The sequence below is a fragment of the Cottoperca gobio genome, chromosome 13 (genome assembly GCF_900634415.1).
Source record: "Cottoperca gobio chromosome 13, fCotGob3.1, whole genome shotgun sequence".
NCBI classification, from domain to species: Eukaryota; Metazoa; Chordata; class Actinopteri; order Perciformes; family Bovichtidae; genus Cottoperca; species Cottoperca gobio.
In genome coordinates this window covers 4,353,838-4,374,780 of record NC_041367.1, presented here as the reverse complement: position 1 = coordinate 4,374,780, position 20,943 = coordinate 4,353,838, and the positions used below count along the sequence as shown (strand labels likewise).

The window sequence follows — 20,943 nt, the reverse complement described above, 5'->3', positions numbered from 1 at the left end:
TATACATGCATGCACACGTCTGGTATATGTTCACGTTACAAATTGATAGATTTTGCATTAGGAAAATCTGATTTATGCAAAAAGAAAACACATTGACAGCCAATAAAGCACCAATATTCTTGCTTATTCAGCAGCAGGGCACTGGACCCAGGCAGACAAGTCCACAGTGGTGCATAATTCACCGGAGTGGGTGTGGCAGCCATCACAGGATGTTAGTGTGTGTGCAGCAGCACATACTGAACTGAACTGTAGTGCCTTAGGGGATGAAGATCGAAGCACAATGCAGTGGTTTCTCCTGTTTTCTCTTTGTCAATGAACAACCTGAAATGTTTCCATTAATATGTTAGAGTTTAAAACTTACCACGGGTGTGGACAGTTGGCCATCTCGTTGCTTCTTTGTGTCCCAACACACACACATTCATGGGACTATCTTCTGCACTGAGCGGAGGAATACTCCACCCGGATAACGGCTGTCGCAAAACAAGAAGAAAACCGTTATTGTTCCTCAAAACACCTGTCCGATCTGTATAAGTGTGTGATAAATACACGCCAACCTTTGTTTGCTGGTATATACGATACAAGAAGACATTTTAAAAGCAATAGGTTGTTATGACTGTGGCTAAGAGGCTTTCTTTTTAACCGTGTATCGCCGGTACCGGGTGATTTGTTTAGCGTTATCCCAACTACTCACTTGAATCTGTCCGGCGCGCGCCGTTAACGGTCCTCTCCGAAAGCTCGTGCATTTCACGACAGGCTGTGTTCCTGGAAACAATAACAACAACAATAGCAAGTGACATAATTAATTCCCCCGCAACAACATACTAACTCCTTCAAAGGCGATGTTCTAATAATAATGAATTACCCTGAGTGTGAGAGCAAAAACTGTGGAGACGAAGCGAGAGGGTTCCCTCCCGGTCACTTCCGCTTCGTCTTAAATCCCGTCAGGCACATTCTGCTCTCAAATACCTCTTCTCTTTCCACTGGGAGTCCACACATATGTTTAATGGACACTTCTAATTACATGTTTGTTTTAAAGGTTGATTTCGTATTTTATAGGCGTCTGTTACTTCTCTAACAAGAAGACTTCCCTATAGACTGGGGAGAAACAATATTTTGTTTGGCGCATGCGTAGTAAGGCACGGTGAGTTTATTTAGCCTCTTTGGTACATTGCAGAAACACACAGAAAATAAGAAAATTCATAAAGAGAAACAAATAAAAGAGAAACAAATAAACAGTAGCTATACAGTATATTTATAGTATTTAAGAGGTGCAGAAGTATAAGAATGTAACATGTTCAAACAGAATAAAAAGCTTTTTTTTTGCCTTGATTTAAAAGAACAAAAGGTTAGGACAGACCTTAAGTTTTCTGGAAGTTTATTTCGCATTTTAAGCAGTGCATAGAAACTGAAAGCTACTTTTGCATGTTTGGTTGTGATCTAACATGCAGAAGCAGCTTTCAGATGATGATCTAAGAGCTATGGGTGGTGGTAATAGGCTGATTTTGTATTACTGAAATGTAAGTCAGATTCCAGAAGAAGGACTACATCAAGTTTTCCAACATGGTTTGCAGTCGAAGCTTACTTATAGCATCAATCTCTTTATTTATGCTTGTAAGTATTGGCTACTTTAGCTAACTGTTAACTACAGGCTTACTAACTATGTTGTGATACTGTAAATCTGTACTCATTGTTCAAGTTTATCTCTAGTGCAGTTAAAGTCACACATCTGCAGAGACTATGAAAAACTAAAGAGCTCTCACTCCGGAAGTAAAACTATTGATAACTGCAGTCGGAGTACTGCCAAGACCTGGGTGGGCTTGAAACCATCTATTCAAACAGTGAGCATCTGTGCTGAAAGGGTTGATTAAAAGACATTTAGATCTGCATTCATTTGTGTTATTTTGAAGGCATACATGAGGACCAAAGCATCTATTTTAACAAATACATAAATAATAAATATATGACTCAACAAATAAATAAAATAATAATAAATAAAAACTGAAATAAATGTAGAAATTATTCAATACAAATGAAAACGAGTGCACAAATAAGAAGGCTAATTTGTCAAATAAATAAATACATTTTATTTTTTTCTATTTCTATACAAATGTATTTATTTTAAATTAACCTGCAGATGTATTTGAGAATCGAGGTTTTTGTTTCTACATTTGTTTCTTTATTATTTTATATATTTCTCTGTGTAGATGGCACTTGCAGGTTGTGGGGGTGACAAACATATTTACCACCAGTGCTTACAGCTGCATTACTTTGATTAGCCTGAGCGGCTTATCCCGCTGAATTCTGGGACTTGTAGTCAGGACACCAAAAGGCTCAGACGCCAGCATACTGCAGTCCAAGATACGCAGATCAACTTTGTAGACGCTGTTCCGGTCTATCTCCATAAAGCTGATCAGCCACATTTTGTTAAAGCCATATTAAAACATTTTATAAAGCAATAGGCAATATATTAAGATCCATTTATTTCCATTTAAGTATGTTTTGATGCTGACTATCCAGAGGATGCTCTGATATTTGTATGTGATCATTAAAAATCTCCAAAATGTTTTTAAAATATCGTTTAATGTGGTGCAAAGCTATTGACAAAACCAGAAGCATTATGTAGAAATGTGACATCATCACCTCAAAGTCAAGGTCTTCCAGCACCTTTACATATAAACTGCTCTCACTGGCATCATGTTGGGTTAATCTACTAAACATCCTTTGCAGAAAAAGCTCTACAGCAGTCATGTGCTACAATAACAGACAATATGCTAGATAGCGTCAAACTTACCTGAATATTTCAATTTCAGCCTCCCAAGGCTACCGATTTTATTTCCCATTGAGAAACGTATTCATTGTTTTGTAAGCTTAAAATATCTTCATAGCTAACAAACATTTCCTGGCGCCCTATCACATCTTAATGCCGCATTGGAGAGAGAGAGAGGGGGTACTTACATTAGAAAACCAGCAGGCTGGCAGCAGCATCAGTGCATCATCACTGTCCTGTCCTCTGCAGAGCAGCAAAGTTCCTTTAAATGACCGCATGAATAGCTCGGTACCCGGCCTGAACACTTCAGAGATGGTGGTTTGAATGGAATACGTCTTGGGATGAGATTTCAAACAGTCGTGAACACCTCTGGACAGTTTCACATACTGCAGGTTTTAAAGCTCTTAAAGCGACAGCTGCGGCATAAAGCTCTGGTGGGACACACCACACTAGACTATATGGGATGGGCATGGGTGAATAGAACCGAACAGAACAGAATAGAAAACACTTGCCAAGTAACATTAAAGTTGTAAAGTATGCATACATATAATAGAATACTTTAGAATAGAATATAGTGGAATCGTAGACTGTTCAGTCTATGTGTAGAATATTATAGAATATAATCCTAGACTGTACAAACCATGTATAGAATAGAACAGAACAGAATCAGTACAGTCTATCAACAGAACAGAATAGAAACATAGACTGTGCAGTCTAAGTGTAGAGTAGAACAGAATATAATCAGTGCAGTCTATCAATAGAACAGAGAACAGCATAACATAGCATAGTCATAGACTGTTCAGTCTTGCGTTGAAAGGAGCCAGTTTGAGGTGGTTCATCTAGTAAGGATGCCACCTGGGCGCCTCCCTAGGGAGGTGTTCCAGGCACGTCCAGCTGGGAGGAGACCCCGGGGAAGACCCAGGACTCGGTGGAGAGATTATATCTCCTCACTGGACTGGGAACGCCTCGGGATCCCCCAGTCGGAGCTGGAGGATGTGGCCCGGAGAAGAGAAGTTTGGGGTTCCTTACTGGAGCTGCTGCCCCCGCGACCCGACCCTGGATAAGCGGTAGACGATGGATGGATGGACTGTTCAGTCTATGACTCGAATAGAACAGAATCTGTAGACATAGAATACAATAGAAGTCCACTTGCTTGGAACACAATAGCTGTGGAGTGTGCAAGAAATATGATATCATATTAGAGGGTAGGAAATAAAACTGCTCAAAGGGCACTTTATAGCAGACTACAGTAAACACTCACACTTTCAGCAGCAGTGAAGATGAGCTTATTATAAATCATGACACCAACTCTCCAGCAGATGGAGACAACTGCAAGGCTTGAGTCTCCTGCTGTCAGGAGAAACTTTGACTCTCACAGCTAGATGCCTCAAGTCACAGCGACATGCAGATCACTAGTCTAACCTCAGTGGAAGTTAATACACAGTGTAAACATTAGCATGAGGAATTATAAATGTTCTTTTACAGTGTAAAACCAAACACAACTCATAAAAGAAGAATTACGACACAGACGTTTAACTCAATTTATGAAGAAATATTAATAACAGATTTGTGTCATGCTGCATAAAACACATTGAGACACATTATAGCATGGCGATTATAAATATTCCACAAAAGGTAACAAAGTAATTACATTTGCAAAGTAGACACTGATTTCCTGGAATTGATACACAACATGTCCGGACATGTACAGTAATTGGCCACTTTTGCTGCAGTGCTGAACTTTTGTCCTCTGTGTCTTTGCCTTGGTGCAGACACACACCAGTGTGCACACTGCGCACTATTTCCTTTTGTTGTTGCTATAAATTGATATGAAAATGTACATTATGTGTCAACATGTGTCGCAATCTTCACAAATAACTAAATTAAACAAACTTTTTAGGATAATTAAGACAATGTTTTGTTTTGTAGAAAAGACTGTAGGTAGGTCAATATAATATATATAATATATAATATATATATATATATATATATATATATATATATATATATATATATATATAATATAAAAATAATAGTTTCTTTACTGGATTCTTCATTGTTAATATATGTCTTTAAAATGTGTGTTGTACTTAGTGGGATTTCTATTTGCTTCCAATGTTTTCCTGTGTTAAAAACTCTCATTTGTGTTCAACCTTTGGGAAAAAAAGGTCGTAATACATAATATGAAATGATTTTTGTTCATGAATGAAGTATCTATTTTCCAGCGTGCCCCCACCATGCACACAAAATCAGTAACTTGACATTGAACCCTGCTCTTCCCCAACAGATGGGTTAACAAGTCAGTTCAACCAATCGTGGAGCAGCACACTGACATCATGTCATCTGCAGCCGTAGAGATGAAAGCTTCCCAAATCATTTAATGTTCACAACCTCCAAATAGAAAGACAGATTACAAACCAGCATCACACATCAGGAGGTGTCACGTTTCCAAAAAAAAAGGAAAAAGAAACGTTGCAAATACTCCAGAGATGTTAGTCTGTATAGTTAATAGGTTAAACTTGTAAGTGCGACCGGCAGGGGCAGTGTGAAGGACCGTTAGAGGTCCCCGAACCACAGTTTTGAAGCAGCTTTGGCTGGTGCTCAAAATTCAAAAGAACGACTGCCATGAAACAGGCATCAAATAAACCACACACACACACACACACACACTCTCTCTCTCACACACACACAGGGGAGAGAGAGTCGACTCTGATAAAAAGGAACTCTCGTATTGATCAGACCTTCTCAGTCCGCGCGTCCGTGTTTGTCTCTGTGACTGTGGGGGACGGGACTTTGATGTAGGCCGACTGATCACAGATCAGATACACGCGCTTCAGATCCATAAAGCCACCCCCCCCTCTCCCCGCCTTTGATCTGCGTGCTGAGGTTCGTCCTCGAGCTGCTGCGGCTCTGTGTTGTTCTGGGCTGGGCTGGGGCAGCAGCGATGACATGGTGAGCGGACCGGTGCGGGAAACACACCAGCACACCTCTCACCGGTCTGCTGTCGACTTTTAACAACTTTCATCAACAGACTTTTGGTTTTTTTTAGCAGGTAAGAAGAGCTTTTTGGACATTCTCTGTTTACGCACGATATAGAGCAAGCCTCTGGTTAATTTCAAGTCTTTATAGAGACTATTACACGTATTATTACACCTACAATGTAAGAGAAACGGACTATAACGTCGCTTTGAAGTCACGAGTTGGTAGACTCAGTCGCGTGCACGTGCACTGTGTGGGTTTCTGAATGATTTTAGTTGTACATGTTTGATACCTGTTGACAATATTATTGTTTTTCTAACTTTTAGATATGTTTTACATGTGATAGCCCCATGAGAGTGCTTCTCATGTAAAGATATAGAAGCAGTTTGAGCTGATGACTTTAATCAAACAGCATCAATTACCTCTAATACAGTTTGCACGTGCGTGTGCTTATTTATTACGTAGTGCGTCACGTCATATACCTGCTTTTAATGTAGAGAAATGTGTTTTTAAATATGTTTAACCCCTTAACACCCAGTTTTATTACTGTAACACTAAGGGTGGAAATGTCTTACTGTATTATAGCATTATATGTATTATTATAATTCATCATTGAAGCTATATTGATATTTACAATGAGTGGAATATTAAAACCCATGATATTTTAGATGTGTATAGATGTCGTTTTATACACTTTCCCCCAAAATTCACCATGAAAAATGTGTTTTTTTTGCAAACTTTGGACTTCATTTAAATATAAAATACAGTTTTCTGCATTTGAGTGAAGATGAGTTAGTATTGACTGACACAACAAGTCTTTAAGAGGTTAAACACACCTGAACACACCTGTATTGGTGGAAAATAATCAAAAACAATGTTACTGTAAGAGACAATATAATAATCTTCTACTGTTGTGTCCTTTTCTTCAGCTGCAGGCAACAAGTGGCTCATCAAAATGTTCTGGATCCTTCAACACACCTTCTCACTTCTAATAACTGTGCATGTCATATATTCAGCTCTGGTAAGCGTTTCATCAAATGTTTCATTTTAAACTCAAGAAAACAAGAACATTGTGTGTTAACCTATAACTACCCCACATCTAGTATTACAGTGTGTATAGTTTATCTGCTCCATTTAATTATATTCTTCTCTTGTTTCAGTGTAAAAACGTATTTTAAGTCCCACTTGCTATCTTTTCCCCCCCAAATCTTTCTGAGGGAAACGTAACATTTCTCCAAAAGTGATCTGCAGAAGCTACAAACTCTTAGTTTTTGCACAAACTGCACACTTGATGTGCACGGCATGCCACTGTGGGATCTGTAACGTCCTTGCTGGTAACACTGTGACGATGCAGAGTGTCGTTTTACCTTCGTCCACAGCACGGTCCTGATTGTGTTTGCTATCTTCGTTCTACTCTCTGTTTTCTGGCGATCCCTGTATTGTTGCTAGGTTTATATTCTGTCGCTTCCCACAGGGCTCATTAAAGTTTCATCTTATCTCCTCCCAAAAGTGTCAGACTTGTTTTCAAGAAGAGTCCAAGAGCGGGGGGTCGATCCCCCCCCCTTACACTATTACGGGAGAGATTTAGATGCATAGCTGTGGATTCAGTCTGCTTTTTTTTTCTTCCTGTTTTGGATGAAAGTGGTGATGAAATGCAGGAATCTCTAACTTTCACCAAATGTCCCTCTCAGATTCCTGTGGGGGCCGAGGAGGAGATGAGAGAATGCAGAGAACAGGAGTACAAGGACCGCTTTGGGAACTGTAAACCCTGCAAGCAGTGTGATGCAGGGCAGGAGCTATCAAAGGTTGGTACTAAATGCTTTTGAACTTATTCACCCAGGAGCTTTTTCAATAGAGCCGCTAAAAGAAAAACACATTGCCACTTGTTTATTTAGGAAAAGGAAAGCGTACTAACACAAGGGATCCATAATAGATCGGTTGAATCAACTCCCTTAAACTGAAAAGAAGTGCGGTGGATTATTCCTGTGGTGAAAAAAGAAATCTCCGTTGGGTTCATGAAAGGAACATCTCTGTTTAGAAAAGTGTATCTTATAGGGAACCAACGTTATTTATTACTTCCTCTCTTTCATGCAGAGAACAGCCAAGCCGTTATTAGCTTTTGTAGAACACCGACCCCTCTTTAATCAGTCACACCCATACTTTTGACCTTCCGCAGCTGAATGGCTGCCATTGTTTTTCCCCATTGCACCCTGTCCAACTTATTGTCTTCACTGTTTGAAGCAAGCCATGCCTAAGCTTGCTGCTCTTTCGACTGGGAATACAGTTTTTTCCACCACCTCAGCCACAGGTTTTTGTGTGTGCTTTGTACAAACAGGCCTCAATAGTGTCAGCTTAGGCTTTCCTCCCTGGCAGAAGCTATGCAGCTACTTTTGCATGTGTAGGCAGTGATGCAAAGGTGAGTGGAAGTATTATCCCTGAATGCAAACATATTAAGAATCCTTTTTGTGATTCATTTAACAGTAAATAATGTTACACCTCTCAATCTGTTGTGTCATATGCAGCTTTGTAAGATGTTATGACAGAAAATATGCACAGTTTCAATATTTAAAAACATTAGGACAGTAAAAATACCAAAAAAGACAAGAAAATTCTTAACTTAAGTTCAATTATATTGCAGGTAAGGTAAATACACAGGCCAACAAGCATTATAAAAGTAGCACAAATAGCAACAGCCCACAAAACGACCATGGAGTTAAATCAAAACTTCCTGAATGCAGGGCTGTTGTAGTGAGTTTACCTCATGCACTAGAACGCACATCATAATATTCCTGCTGTTTATATAGTCGAAAGAAAACAAGATAGGACTGTAAACTCAATTACTTTTCAGTTTATTATATAGTATATGTTTAAGTTATAACACTTTTAAGTATTCTGTAAAGACAAAGCCTGGAAACCTGACTTTTGATGGGTTTACACTCCACTACATCTTTAAGTACTGGTGAAAAAAAAAACAGTTTCACCCGTGACATCTGTTGCACACATGCATTTAAGCCCAGTTGCCTTTAATCTCAGTGCACACAGACATGCACTCTGTGGTTGGTAATACGCTTCAGTAGTCCTCGTGTTCCTCTGCCAGCTCAACAGGCATGAATGCTGCTAGCCACTCTGGGGTCCTGGTTAATAATTGGCTGCCTCATTCTTCCTCTGAAGGTAGCGGGATGCCGGCTCACAGTGGCGACCTAGGCTTGCACTCAGAGAACGTTTCCCAGAGAAACAACTTCTGATCTGAGCGCTGCGTAACCAAGACAATCTGCGCATATTCTGAAAAGGCAGGGCTGGCTGTGGGGAGGGAAGCCGACTTTTGGAGTCACTCTGTGCAGCTGCCATAGAGATCCCAGAGGAATGTGCCCCAGTTTGCTCTGGAAGTTTGCCTCTGGACGCCGCTCCTAGGCAAGCTGACAAACATCAATTATCCCCTTCACACTAACTGTAGCTAAAAGAACCACCCACACAGAGGGAACATCCATTACGAGCCATTATTCTTTGTCAGACATATTTCATTCTAGGTTTCATTCATCGTAAGTTGAACTAGTCTCTTGTGCTGTGTCAAGCATGAAAGGGCTCGGGGTTGAACTGCTTTCCAGTGCATGCTGGAAAACTGCCAGTGGCAAAAACTAAATAAGTAACACAACTTTGATGTGTCAAAATCTTGTAGTTTGTAGCAAGAGTGTAACATTTCCTTCAGCCACACTCCCAGGGAGAAGGACTTCTGAATGGTACGGCATTCTTGTCTCTAAAGAAGCCACACAACAACAAATACAGCTTTAAAAAGTGTGATAGAGAGGAAACGAGTCCCACGCAGAACACTGCTTTAACTAACATGCATTGTTTTCAGCGTTGTTTCATTACCAGATCAGATGACTGGCCGCCCCCCTTGTGATTCCCTCCTAATCTCAGAAATATCTCTGCGTCTGAACATGCTTCAGGTCCCAGCCAGCTCTCCCCTCCTCGCCGCTCCTCTCCCCCCCTCTCCCCTCCTCTCTGCTGTTATGCTTGGCAGTCTCACCCAAACTAGATCAGGAGATAGGAGAAGGAAATGGGATGTTAAGCATCTGCGTTTTTTGTGTGGCTTTGATGTGAAATCACCTTTTTAAATATGGAAATGGGGGGGGGGGGACTGGCACATGTGAATGTTGATTTGCTTCATTTTATTTGTTATGTTTTTTTATTGACTACATCCCTTTTTAGCTTTCTCCCCAAATATTGAATACTATACACATGATGTACTCGTAGAGAGACGCACAAAGCAGATGTAGATCCTTTGTTTTGTTTGTCTTTTTGCCACCATTGTGTCCTCTACACACACTCTTTTCAGGGAGGTTTATCCAGCTCAATATGTATCTCTTTGTTGATATTGATTGTTTTATAGTAGTTATGTGTTGGAAAAGGCTTATACATTGTGTTCTCACCTTTTCATATAATAATAACTTCAACATCACAGATTACCACAGAGTATAGTCTTTCTTTCAGCTGCTAAACTAGTCTCAATCAGTGCAGGATGTCAGCTCTGTAGAGCTTTGTGAGAGGGGATAAAAGAAGAAAGAGATCACTCCTCGATGATCTGAGCCGCCTGGATCAGAGGGCCAGAAGTTGGCTTCGTTTTCCTTTTGTTTCAGTGCTCTGACCCGCTCGTGTCTACGTGGCATCAGCCCTCATCCTGCCATGTGGTGCCCTACTGCTTGTGCCAGTGTTGAGTTTAGGGGTGGACGAGTCATCGCTTGGCCCCTCCCTTCATGTGGAAGTGGGTCACAGAACCACTGTGAGGTACCAGTTCTTAAGGACCAGTATTGAGGTTGAGTGCTGTGGTAGTTTTCCAGCCTCCCCTAGCTCAGTCTGAGCTTCATTCCCCTCAGACAGGCTTGCAACAGTGGGCGGCTAAGTCTTCTTTATTCCGCCTTTCCACTCTTTATCACTCATCAGCCACCCCCTCTCTGTTTCTCACTCTTTCTCTGTCTCTTCCCTCCCCCCCCCCCCACCACCTCCACTATTCCCTTCCCTACGCTGCTAGAGAGCAAGGCCTTATATGGAGAGTTCATAACAACAGCTGCAATAGTACAGCCATAGCTGGTCCACCTCGGGCCAGGCCTGGCCCAAGGGTTCAATGTCAGGCTCACATGTGTTTGGCTGGAAGGACTGAAATCCTCATCTTCTGTCCCGACTCTCTGGTGCCATCACACGATCGCATTTTAACCTCCCGTTTTTTATTTCTTGCCAGTCTGCTTCCCCAAACCCAACCCCCATATCAGACTCTTGTGCCCACATTCCAGCGGGACTGCATGCCCGGGCAGTGAAATGGGACACGGGCGAAGAGAGAAGAGAAGAGAGAAGGCCTGTTTGAAGCTGGCCTTCACTTTAATGATATATGACCACCACCCCCCCCCCCCCACACACACACCCTCCCCTGTCTATCCTTCTGGCTCTGGATAGCAGTGTGCAGTGCTGCACTGGACAACAGGAGGGCAGCTGCTGTGGAGCTGATAATGAACGATCAATGTATGATGTCATCCCTGCAGGGTCTTCTCCCTCAGTGTGGCGTACAGTAATATCAGCTGACATGTAAATGTCAGTTTGTCATTGAGGTCATTCGTCTTTCAACATAGCTTTTAGGGACATGACAGAGAAGCTATTACAACAATGTATTTTTCTTTAAATAACTTTCATAACAGGTGAACAAATCCTCGAAAGGTGGTTCAGCAAGAGATCAGTCACATAGTCGTAGGAAGCTGTGCTTTTTAAGTGCTTTTCCAATTGTTGAAGATGACAAAAAGAGTATTCATCTTATTTTCTCCCTATACCTTCTCCATAATCCTTGCCCCCTTCCTGAAGCGTTTCCTTTTGCTTACTGGCCACTCAATCAACGGGACACTCACAGAGTCTGCTTGGAGAGGGAGTCGCACAAAAACGCAGCAATAAACTTGCAATAATACAACAGTGGGTGTCCCCCAGAGCCTTTATTATTCAAATGCCTGGCCTTTCTGGGTCTTGCAGCGGAAGGCCGCTCATTCATCCTGAGAGAGTCAGGGAGATTATTGCCAGTGTAAGATGGACTCTCAAAAGAGGCAGGCCATTGTTCTCTCCTGATCCCGCGAGCCAAGATCATTCTTTAATTCAGACCCCCGGTAGTCCACATTCAAGCCCCTCTTTTCACCAGCTGCACATCTCCCCAAACCTCGACCCCACCTCTTACCCGGTGTATTTCTCCCGTTAATCCCCCCAGGAATGTGGCTTTGGTTATGGAGAGGATGCCCGGTGCGTGCCCTGCCGGAGCAGTCGCTTCAAGGAGGACAGGAGCCTGCAGAAGTGCAAGCCCTGCCTGGACTGTGGACTCATCAACCGCTTCCAGAAGGGCAACTGCTCCACCACCAGCAACGCCGTGTGTGGCGACTGTCTGCCGGGGTGAGGGGACAGACACATCTGCACCACACAGTTGTGTTATTGATTAAAAAAAAGCATTTTCACAGTGATACTCTGACAAAACAAGAGAAACATGTTACAACACACCAGTATCTTTAATATGTAACGCAAACTGAGTTTGTGCATGTTTGCTGCTCCTATGTTTAACAGCTTTAGAAGTTAAAACTTGTCGTTTTGTATCTTCAACAGATTTTACAGGAAGACAAAATTAAGTGGTTTTCAAGACATGGAGTGCATACCCTGTGGAGACCCTCCACCCCCGTATGAGCCTCACTGTAAGCACCTTTCCTTTACCTCTTCTAACACTTGGCCGAACATCAGTGGGACATTTTGTTAAATGTTTCCATGAATACAGGCTATTCATTCAATCACAATAGGTGATGTTTTAAGATGAAACAACAGGGATACAATAGTCTAAAAGCAAACATCACCAGCACACTATTGAACTCCAAGCCAAACGCTACTAGAACCAAAACTCAGGCTGCAGTGCCACAAAAAAAGCCTGTTCACACACACGACATGTTAGCACAAGGTCTTTGGTGTAGCCAGAACTACAGACTTTAAAGGGTGGAGCGAGTCATAGTTCATTCAAGTCTCACTGCAGCGATGCTATTTGTGCAAATAAATTCTTGGATTTACAAGCTAAGCAGTTGAAAAGCTGAAATGGATACCACTAACATAATACTGGATTTGCCAACACCGGATTATATTAGCTCAGAACGTCACTCATGAGCACTCAATTCGGATTAAATGAACAAACTTCCTTAACAAAACCTCCATTAATATTTCTAGACTAAACATGTCTCGGTAGCATAAACCCGACGTAAACGCAGCAGGTAGTGTGCTGGTTTCGAGCGGCACCATTTATTACCTTTTGTGCAGATCCATTATGCAAAAAAAGGAGACGGGAGGTGCGTTACAGTACGTTCACAAAGCAGGACTCACATTCCACTCGGCTACAGATCCAATTAACGTCTTCCGGCCATTAGAAGAAGTTAAGTACAACCTTATGATTTCAGGTTTCCACATAAAACCAACAGGCGAGTGAACTTATACCTTTGGTAATTGAGTGTGACTTCCTGATGCTGGAGCGGGCTGCAGCTGTTCAGGAGACTTTTTGGCAGCAGGAGCATCGCAGCAGTCCCAGCCAGGGTTAGCACCCCCGTGTTAAATAAAAGGAGACAGCTCTGGGATATCAGACGACTAAAGAGAAACACTTGTGGTCTTTTTATCAGACCATCCACTGTTTGTTTGGTTTTTAATTTAGCGTCTTTTCGAATATGTTGTTGCTGTTGTTGTGTGACGAACGCCGGCCTCGAGACAACTGGCCTCCTTCTGTCTGCTCATTTGTCCATCTGTGCAGCTTCCCGTTTGGATACTGGAGGAGGCCTGTGAAACAAAATGGCCATTGTGTCTGAGAACATAGCTGGTAGTTAGCTCCTACAGTGGAGCATTTCCAAATGTTTGAAAGTCCTGCTCCCTCCCTCCTGTGTTATCTGGAGGAAGGTGGTGAAATCTTGAAGGGCAGATCATTCTAATAGGCCACACCGCCCGGGGCAATGGTGCCTCTGTGCAGGGGAGGCAGTCGCCGTCCTGGGTGGACTGTAAATCTTAACCTCCCCCCCTCCTCTTTCTTCTCCTCCCTTTCCCCCCAGTGGCTTTTTGGAGCCGAGTAAAAATACGAGATTGTGTTTTATGGATTCCTTCAGCCTCTTTAATGCGTTTCATCTGCTGGAGTTCTTCACTGTCACGGTAGATCTCGCAGAGCTGACAAAACCCTGCGAACACACACAGGCATGCGGATAAATACACAAACACAAGTAGGAAGAATCCGACCTGCTCCCTGTAGCTTACCCCTGTGTTGTTCTTATTACTATATCCAGATGGATGTACACAAGGCAGATGAGCTTCTTCCTTTGATCAGTGTATAATGAATGTGGGTTTGAGGTGAAGCCATAAAACTCTGGTTATCTTTTATATTTTCTTTCTCAAATGTGAAGATTTGCAAGAAACGGGGCAAATTCTGGAGCAGCAGCTACTGTGATTGCCACTTAAGAGCTGGTGAAGAGGACGAGCCACAGGAAACATGATCCAATTAACCCCTGTCCGTCCTGATGAGCTCAACGCTCCATCTTGTAATATGAAGAAAACATTCGCTCTTGCGGCGAGCTCGCTGACTTCAAAGGTTCATGCAATCAGTTCTCACCACAGATGGTACAACACATATCAGGCTGGCAAGGTACAGGAAACATTCCTGACTACGATTGCCTGCCAGCAATTCAAACCCAGCCTTTAAATCTTCTCACATGTCAGCAGTTGGAATGAAGATCTCTGCTGATCAGTTTCTCCTCACTGCCGTCTTAATCAAGTTGCAATTATTAAACCACAACCGTACAGCCATAAGCCGTGGTGTTGTTACATTACAAGAAGTGATGATTGCAAAATGTGATACCACAAACACTTCAGGTGTCACGCTTTTGGATATTATAAATCACTCCAGCAAAACATCCAGTTTCACTTTAAAATAATGCAAAATGATGATTTAATATGTTGCCTGTCTGTTCCTCCTTTTAATAATACTGCCTGACGTAACCGTTCAGAAGGAGCTCCTGTAAAAGTGTTCTTCTGTAGAATATATCTGGAGAGCTGTAATGTAAAACTGAATTTAGAAAACTAGTAGAGGAAGACAAATAAGAGAATAACAGATGATAAGATGCACAGTCGCTCGAAGCAAAGCAGCTCTTATTTACACATTGCATTGGATAATACATGAAACTTTAACTGTGCACACCAAAGAGGACTGCAGTCAGAACACTTATTTATTCTTATGTTATTCAGAGTTGTGCATGAAACCGTGTTACAAGAGTTAAAAGAGAACAAAGTAAAAAAAGAGGTGTAAAAAGCTCTTCTTTCATTTGGAGTATGTGACGTCCCATAAAGTCAACAGGCAGGCAGTGTATGAAAGGCTGTGGTTTATTGGTGTGGTGTGTGTGTGGAGATAATATCAGCAGGTGAGGTCTCTTCAATGGACCAGTGTTGATGTGTGTGTGCTGCAGCTGCTGGGCCTCAGATAACAGGCTGCCTTTGTGATGCTCACCTTGGATGAGTTGAATTTGACCTTGACAATGAAGACCAAATGTAAACACAATGGAGGGATGTTACATCCGTATCCCTGCTCTGACTGAAGTATAAAACATGCTGTTACACCTTGATACACAACAATCCTATTATATAAACTGCAAATGTTTGGACAAATGTACTTTTTAGGGCTTAAATCAAAATGCTGCGCCGGCGTGCCCTCTGGGTCAAACTCATTTGAAGAAAGCTGCATTGAGTTTTTCTTTTTCTCTTGCCTCAGGAGGAATGTTAAAATACCCGTAACCCCTATCTGGCTTAATAAAAAAAGCTGGCCAGAGCTAAAGTAATGTTTACAGTGCATAACAAAGAGCTCTTGGATGTGAAAAGGTTGGAACCAGTTCCCCTTTATGATTAATGTTCTGAAAAGCAAACAGCAAAGCTCACTGAAAAAGATTTTCTCAAACAAAAAGCCATTCATTATATTTGCCATATTCATCAACAACTTTCACAATTTAGTTTCTTCTTCCCGTATATCACTTGTTCTGTGTTTGCTCTGCACTAACCCACATCCTCCCTGTCATGCATACATGCATTGATCTGGAACATTATATTTGATAGCGTTAAGCTACATGCACATGCGTCAAAGACAAATGTCATGCTGCTGTTTCTCCTCTTACTTCCTCCTCAAGCTGAGGATGGGGGCTCACAGTTATCACACAGGAGGTCTGGAAAGTCACAAACTTCTGCGTCTTTGTGTACAATTAGTGATTGACAGTAATGCGCTGCTGTTTCGCCCAAATGTTTGTCATGGTTCAGACAAAAAGCTGCTCATCCCTAAGAGCCCAGATGTCGTGGCGACTTCAGAAGCAGGAAGTTGTTTTCTTTTGAAATTACACATCACCACCAATCAGGACGGTCTGGTGACACCAGGTCTGAACACGGCCCGTGTGACGTCTGCTCGACTGGAATGTGAGAGACTCAGTTCGGGGATATTTTAACCCTCAGAGTATGAATCACTGGATTATTGTGATTTTATTATCCAATCCATTCTAAGATATGTCGTATAATATGTCACAATGCAGCCTGCATTGTAAAAACAAACCTTAAAGCTGCCCAACATTTGTATATTAAAGGATTAAAAGCCTCTTTAATGTAAAAGACGTTGCTTTTAGTGACACGTGTCACCTCAGCTCTACTGAGCATGTGTCTTTCAGCTCATTCTTTTGGTTTTATGGCCCGCAGCTATAATGTTTTGGTTTTCTCTCACCAGTGCAAACATCACAGTATAGCCTTCCTTCAAAAACACAATAATAAATCAGCTTTAGACCGAGCGAGTAACTGCTCTTCAGTTTACATATTGTGCCTGATGAGGATGCATGTAGCACGTGGTTGTTCTGTATTTGTGTGCAGTGAGGAGCGTTCGTCTCGTGTGAAGGGTCCTGACGGTGATAAGAACTGCAACTTAATCATGACATCAGTGCCTGTGAACGCCACTCACCACCGCAGACACAATGACACACAAGAGGCGTAACAAACAAAACACTTACACACTCATATCTGACCTATTTCAGAAGCCTGACCAGCATGTCTGCCTCTTAATTACAGGGCTGTGTCACTAGTATGTGAGGAAGCCCGGGGGCGAGGGTGTCTGTAAATCATCTTCTGTGGGGAGCGAGAGACACACAGATAAAGAGAGAATCCACCCACAGGTGTTTTCTCTTTGAAATCTCTGCATATTTCATTAGAATTTAGCAAAGAGATGACTGGCTTAAGGCACAAAGGAATTACTTGTCTCACGCTACCCGCCTGGTTGGCTGAGGAGCGTTGGATAACATGAAGTAGCTGCTCCTCGCCATGCGTTATCCCGTGAGTGCTGTTCATGAGCAATAAGTGCGTTGCTCTAATATTATAGGAACTCATCACCGTCCGCTGTCATGTGGTCATTTAAAGAATCTGCTGTTTATCTGTATTCCTCATTCATCTCCCTTCGTCTTTTTGCGCAGGCAGCGGGCGTGTGAACCTGGTGCCGCTGCCCTCGGTGGTGACTAGCCCCCGGGACATGGCTCTGGCCGCGGTCATCTGCAGCGCTCTGGCCACCGTGCTGCTGGCCCTGCTGGTCCTGTGCGTCATCTACTGCAAGAGACAGCTGCTGGAGAAGAAGCCCAGCGGTGAGTCACAACATCTGCACACGCTTGTTCACGTTTTCATCTCTGAAAAAGACTTTGCAGATTCAGGACAGGTGTGTTTTAATAGATGCCAAGACGAGCTGGAGCTGTAGGGGCTTCTTTAATACCAACGCAGAGGTCTACAGTGTAAAGACTTCATGCACTGATGCAGCTGCAGTTTGCCCGTGGTTCTGTGTAGCGAGCATTTAACTTCAACCCCCCCCCCCCCCCCCCCCCCCTCAGCTGCTGGCATTTCAATGCACAATCATGAACCTCCAGTACAATTGGTTTTCTAGTCAATTACCCAATTGTGTTATTGTGCTGTGAGATGTACCGAGCAGGCGGCTGTGGCTGGAAGCAAAATCTTTGATGTGTGTTTTTCTTGCTTTGTGCACCGCAGAGATCAATGTTGTGAAAGAACTAAATATATGCATGTTAAAATATGAGGCACTGATAGAGCCCTTAATAATCGCTCTTTTGTTAACTAAACAAACAGTGCCAGTTCATCTGTCAGTCGTGATCTTCAGCGTTAAGCCTTATTAAACCCCGATGTTACATATTTGTGGGAACTTGTATAATGAGCAGCATTCTTGAGGCCAAAAGCGTCGTTGGAGTATGTGAAACGTCCCGGGGCAAAGAATTAATGACATCACGTTTCCCTGGTAAGCAGGTCTCAAACAAAGATTAAGGTAGAAGTTACCAAGGCGTCGCCAGTTCTGTGTTTTCCTCACTGTGATGGTGTAAAGTGAATGCACTCAGTCCAAACATGCACCCAAGCTGTTGTGAGGGATTTCCCAATCCATAAGAAAGCATGTAAGTTTAATAAGGCATACTTTATAAAGAGGCTGTTGTTGGTAACGTGTTTAGAAATGCTTCTAAGCCATTTATGTATTTATTTTTTTATCTTTTATTTGTATCTACAAACATAAAACAACCAGAAAAATACAAAACCGTTTAATTACATTTAATTAAAAACATACAAAACGAATGTATAAAACAATAATCTACCTTAGTGTAGGAAGGGGATTAGTCTCTTGACATGCTTTATACTCTTTGAATTACTAAATGTTTAAAAGTTTGTTAATAAACATTTTGGTTCTGTCAGTCAAGGAGATCTCTCACAACCTGGCAACCCAAAATATGTATTTTCTTTATTGCTTGTAACTGATCCATAAAGGACACCTTCATATTATTATTGAAGTGGCTCCAGTAGAAGATCTTTGCTGTACCGGGACGTCTCACTGTTTGACTGTCTGCAACCTGTTTCCTCAGCGGCCTCTCTCAGGTCCCAGGACTGTCCGTACAGCGGAGCAGAGCTGTCCTGCCTGGACCCTCGCTGGCTCCACGACTTCCCCCAGAGACCCTGCTGCCAGTGTCACCTGGGCCCCGGACAAACCTGTGGTATGTTGTGGTTCAGACTAAAGACGTTAAAAACTATCAAACAACATATAAGTAAAGCATTGTATTCGGTGGTAAACTATATAATGCCTTTATACTGCAAGGTGATGGCAGGTGGGTGAATTCTGTGTATATATGTGTGTGTGTGTGTGTGTGTGTGTGATGTTCAGGTCCAGTCCACCTGATCCCATCTCTGTGCTGTGACGAGAGCTGCAGTCTGGGCCGCAGCCTGGACAACAGTCCCTTCCAGTCCCAGATGAGCCTCAGTGACGGGTGAGGGAACTGAATGTGATAATGTTCTCCACCCTTTTCTAAAGTGAAGTGGGTGGTAGGATAGGACGAACACAAAGAACATCATTAAAGAGGACACAATAAGTTACTTTAATGTGAGCTAGTGTTTGCTGTGCCTACAGTAAACCTGGTAACAGCAGGCAGGTAAACACTAAAACAGCTTTCTCATTTATGTTGTCAATCAAGGTGCTTGACAACTATTAAAGTATAATTTATTAGGGTTAATTATATTATTCGAAGCGCTGAGTACAAACCAAGACGTCGTGCATGAAAGTGAAGCACCACAGGGTGCGGCTGTGAACAGAGATTGTGGAGATAACAACCACAGCTTTCTTTATTACAGAATTACACACCAGGATGAGGAGGGCGCCCCGATGCAGCCGGCAGGACGTCCAGAGTCTGGTGGGATGAGAGTCGAGCTGCCTCAGGGCAACGCTGAACCTGCAGGGAGACTGGAGGGGGAAGAGGAAGATGGGGATGAAGAGGAAGGGTGTAGGTCAAGGGAGATGTCACCTGAGAGGACCAGACAGAGCTACAGTGAAGCTGTGACAGATGCACTTCTCCCCAAACAGCACGCATCAAGTCAGGAAGGTGAGGAGACATATTGCTCTTCCATATCGAAGACACATTTCTATTAAGGCCTTTCTAGTTTGCTCATAACTTCCCTGGATATTAATCAGTTTGTCACACTAGGTGTGTGAAGACACTCCCTTGACATTTAAAATGAGTTGCCTCAAAGCAAAAAAACTAAACAAAGAGGGAAGTATGTGAGATCAAACTGCAGAGATAAAAACATTACCTCTCCCTGTGAGATACATCAGTCTGAAGTGTCTGAGTAATTCCTTACAGACTGAATCTGTGAGCGTAGATACATTTTCTCCCAAACTGCTGCATGTAATTACTTCTGGGCTGCCGTTTCTTTGGCCTGAGACGTTGCTGTGTGTGTCCACGAGGAGCAGCTGGTAAAGAAACAAGACATACCACAAGTTCTTTGATGTAGACAAGACTATCCTGTTTTAAGTCGGGCCCTGGCTGCCTCTGGGCAGATACGTTACTAATCACTGCGTGTCTGTGTTCCTCTTCCTGCTCTCTTTCCAGGATGACATGGATTTCTTTGGCTCGTGTTCCACCCTTGAACCACCCTGGACTCAACAACAGCCGTGGCCAGATCTCGGATCAGATTACTCACTAGTCCCCCCCCCCCCCCCCCCCATAAAGACGAGCCGCAGCCACTCTCTCAAGTGCAGTCACGCCGCCTCTTTGAAATGCCTGCCGCTGACCTCAGAGCCCCTCCTCAAAGGGTCCAAACTGAATATGTACATACATGCAAACAAAAGCACTGCTGAGGAAAAACAAAGCAAGAGGGCAAAAGGACACACACACACACACACACACACACACACACACACACACACAGAATGTGAACTCGCTGGCCCAGAAGGTGAAATTGAATGAAGTTCAAACGTCAAGGAGTATTGATTTACTACGTGTTGCATATTCACATGTAGGAGAACATAAAGTGAACCGCAGTGATCCAGCAGCTGGTGTTATGAAGCCTTTGTGTGTAAAAGTAACACATGTGAGGTGTGAAGAAAAGTGTCAAAAGTGATTATGTTGCACATTGAAGACAATCTTGATAATATGGAACAATTAAGACGAGGAATGTTTAAGTGATGAATGTGTTGTAGATACTGTAAAATATTAAATAGGTCAATATTTTTGTAACATAGACATGACTGACGATGTGTTTCCTCCCCGTTATAGTGTTGATGGTTGTGATTGGTCACTTCCTCGTATTGTTTTTGTAAATAAACCACTTGAACGAGTTAA

The 20,943-nt window shown here is 42.6% G+C and overlaps 2 protein-coding genes across 3 annotated transcripts in view; one reads left to right on the top strand and one right to left on the bottom strand.

Annotated features, from left to right (window-relative positions):
• The window catches only part of sacs (sacsin molecular chaperone), a 22,654-nt gene extending 21,608 nt beyond the window's left edge, over positions 1-1,046 (bottom strand). The window contains exons 1-3 of the mRNA XM_029445615.1: positions 863-1,046; positions 692-762; positions 362-470 (exon numbers count right to left, since the gene is read on the bottom strand). Of these exons, the coding sequence (XP_029301475.1) occupies positions 362-384 (23 nt within the window). The 5' untranslated portion in view covers positions 385-470; positions 692-762; positions 863-1,046. The remainder of the gene's footprint in view (positions 1-361; positions 471-691; positions 763-862) is intronic.
• The window catches only part of tnfrsf19 (tumor necrosis factor receptor superfamily, member 19), a 24,690-nt gene extending 3,747 nt beyond the window's left edge, over positions 1-20,943 (top strand). Inside the window, exons 1-10 of one of the 2 annotated variants that reach the window (XM_029445617.1) lie at positions 5,444-5,819; positions 6,676-6,767; positions 7,438-7,551; positions 11,985-12,163; positions 12,371-12,456; positions 17,263-17,427; positions 18,697-18,825; positions 18,993-19,095; positions 19,457-19,704; positions 20,212-20,943. In XM_029445617.1, the coding sequence (XP_029301477.1) occupies positions 6,702-6,767; positions 7,438-7,551; positions 11,985-12,163; positions 12,371-12,456; positions 17,263-17,427; positions 18,697-18,825; positions 18,993-19,095; positions 19,457-19,704; positions 20,212-20,216 (1,095 nt within the window). In that variant the 5' untranslated portion in view covers positions 5,444-5,819; positions 6,676-6,701 and the 3' untranslated portion in view covers positions 20,217-20,943. Of the gene's footprint in view, positions 1-5,443; positions 5,820-6,675; positions 6,768-7,437; positions 7,552-11,984; positions 12,164-12,370; positions 12,457-17,262; positions 17,428-18,696; positions 18,826-18,992; positions 19,096-19,456; positions 19,705-20,211 lie in introns of those variants that run through there. The other variant, XM_029445618.1, reaches the window with a different exon arrangement.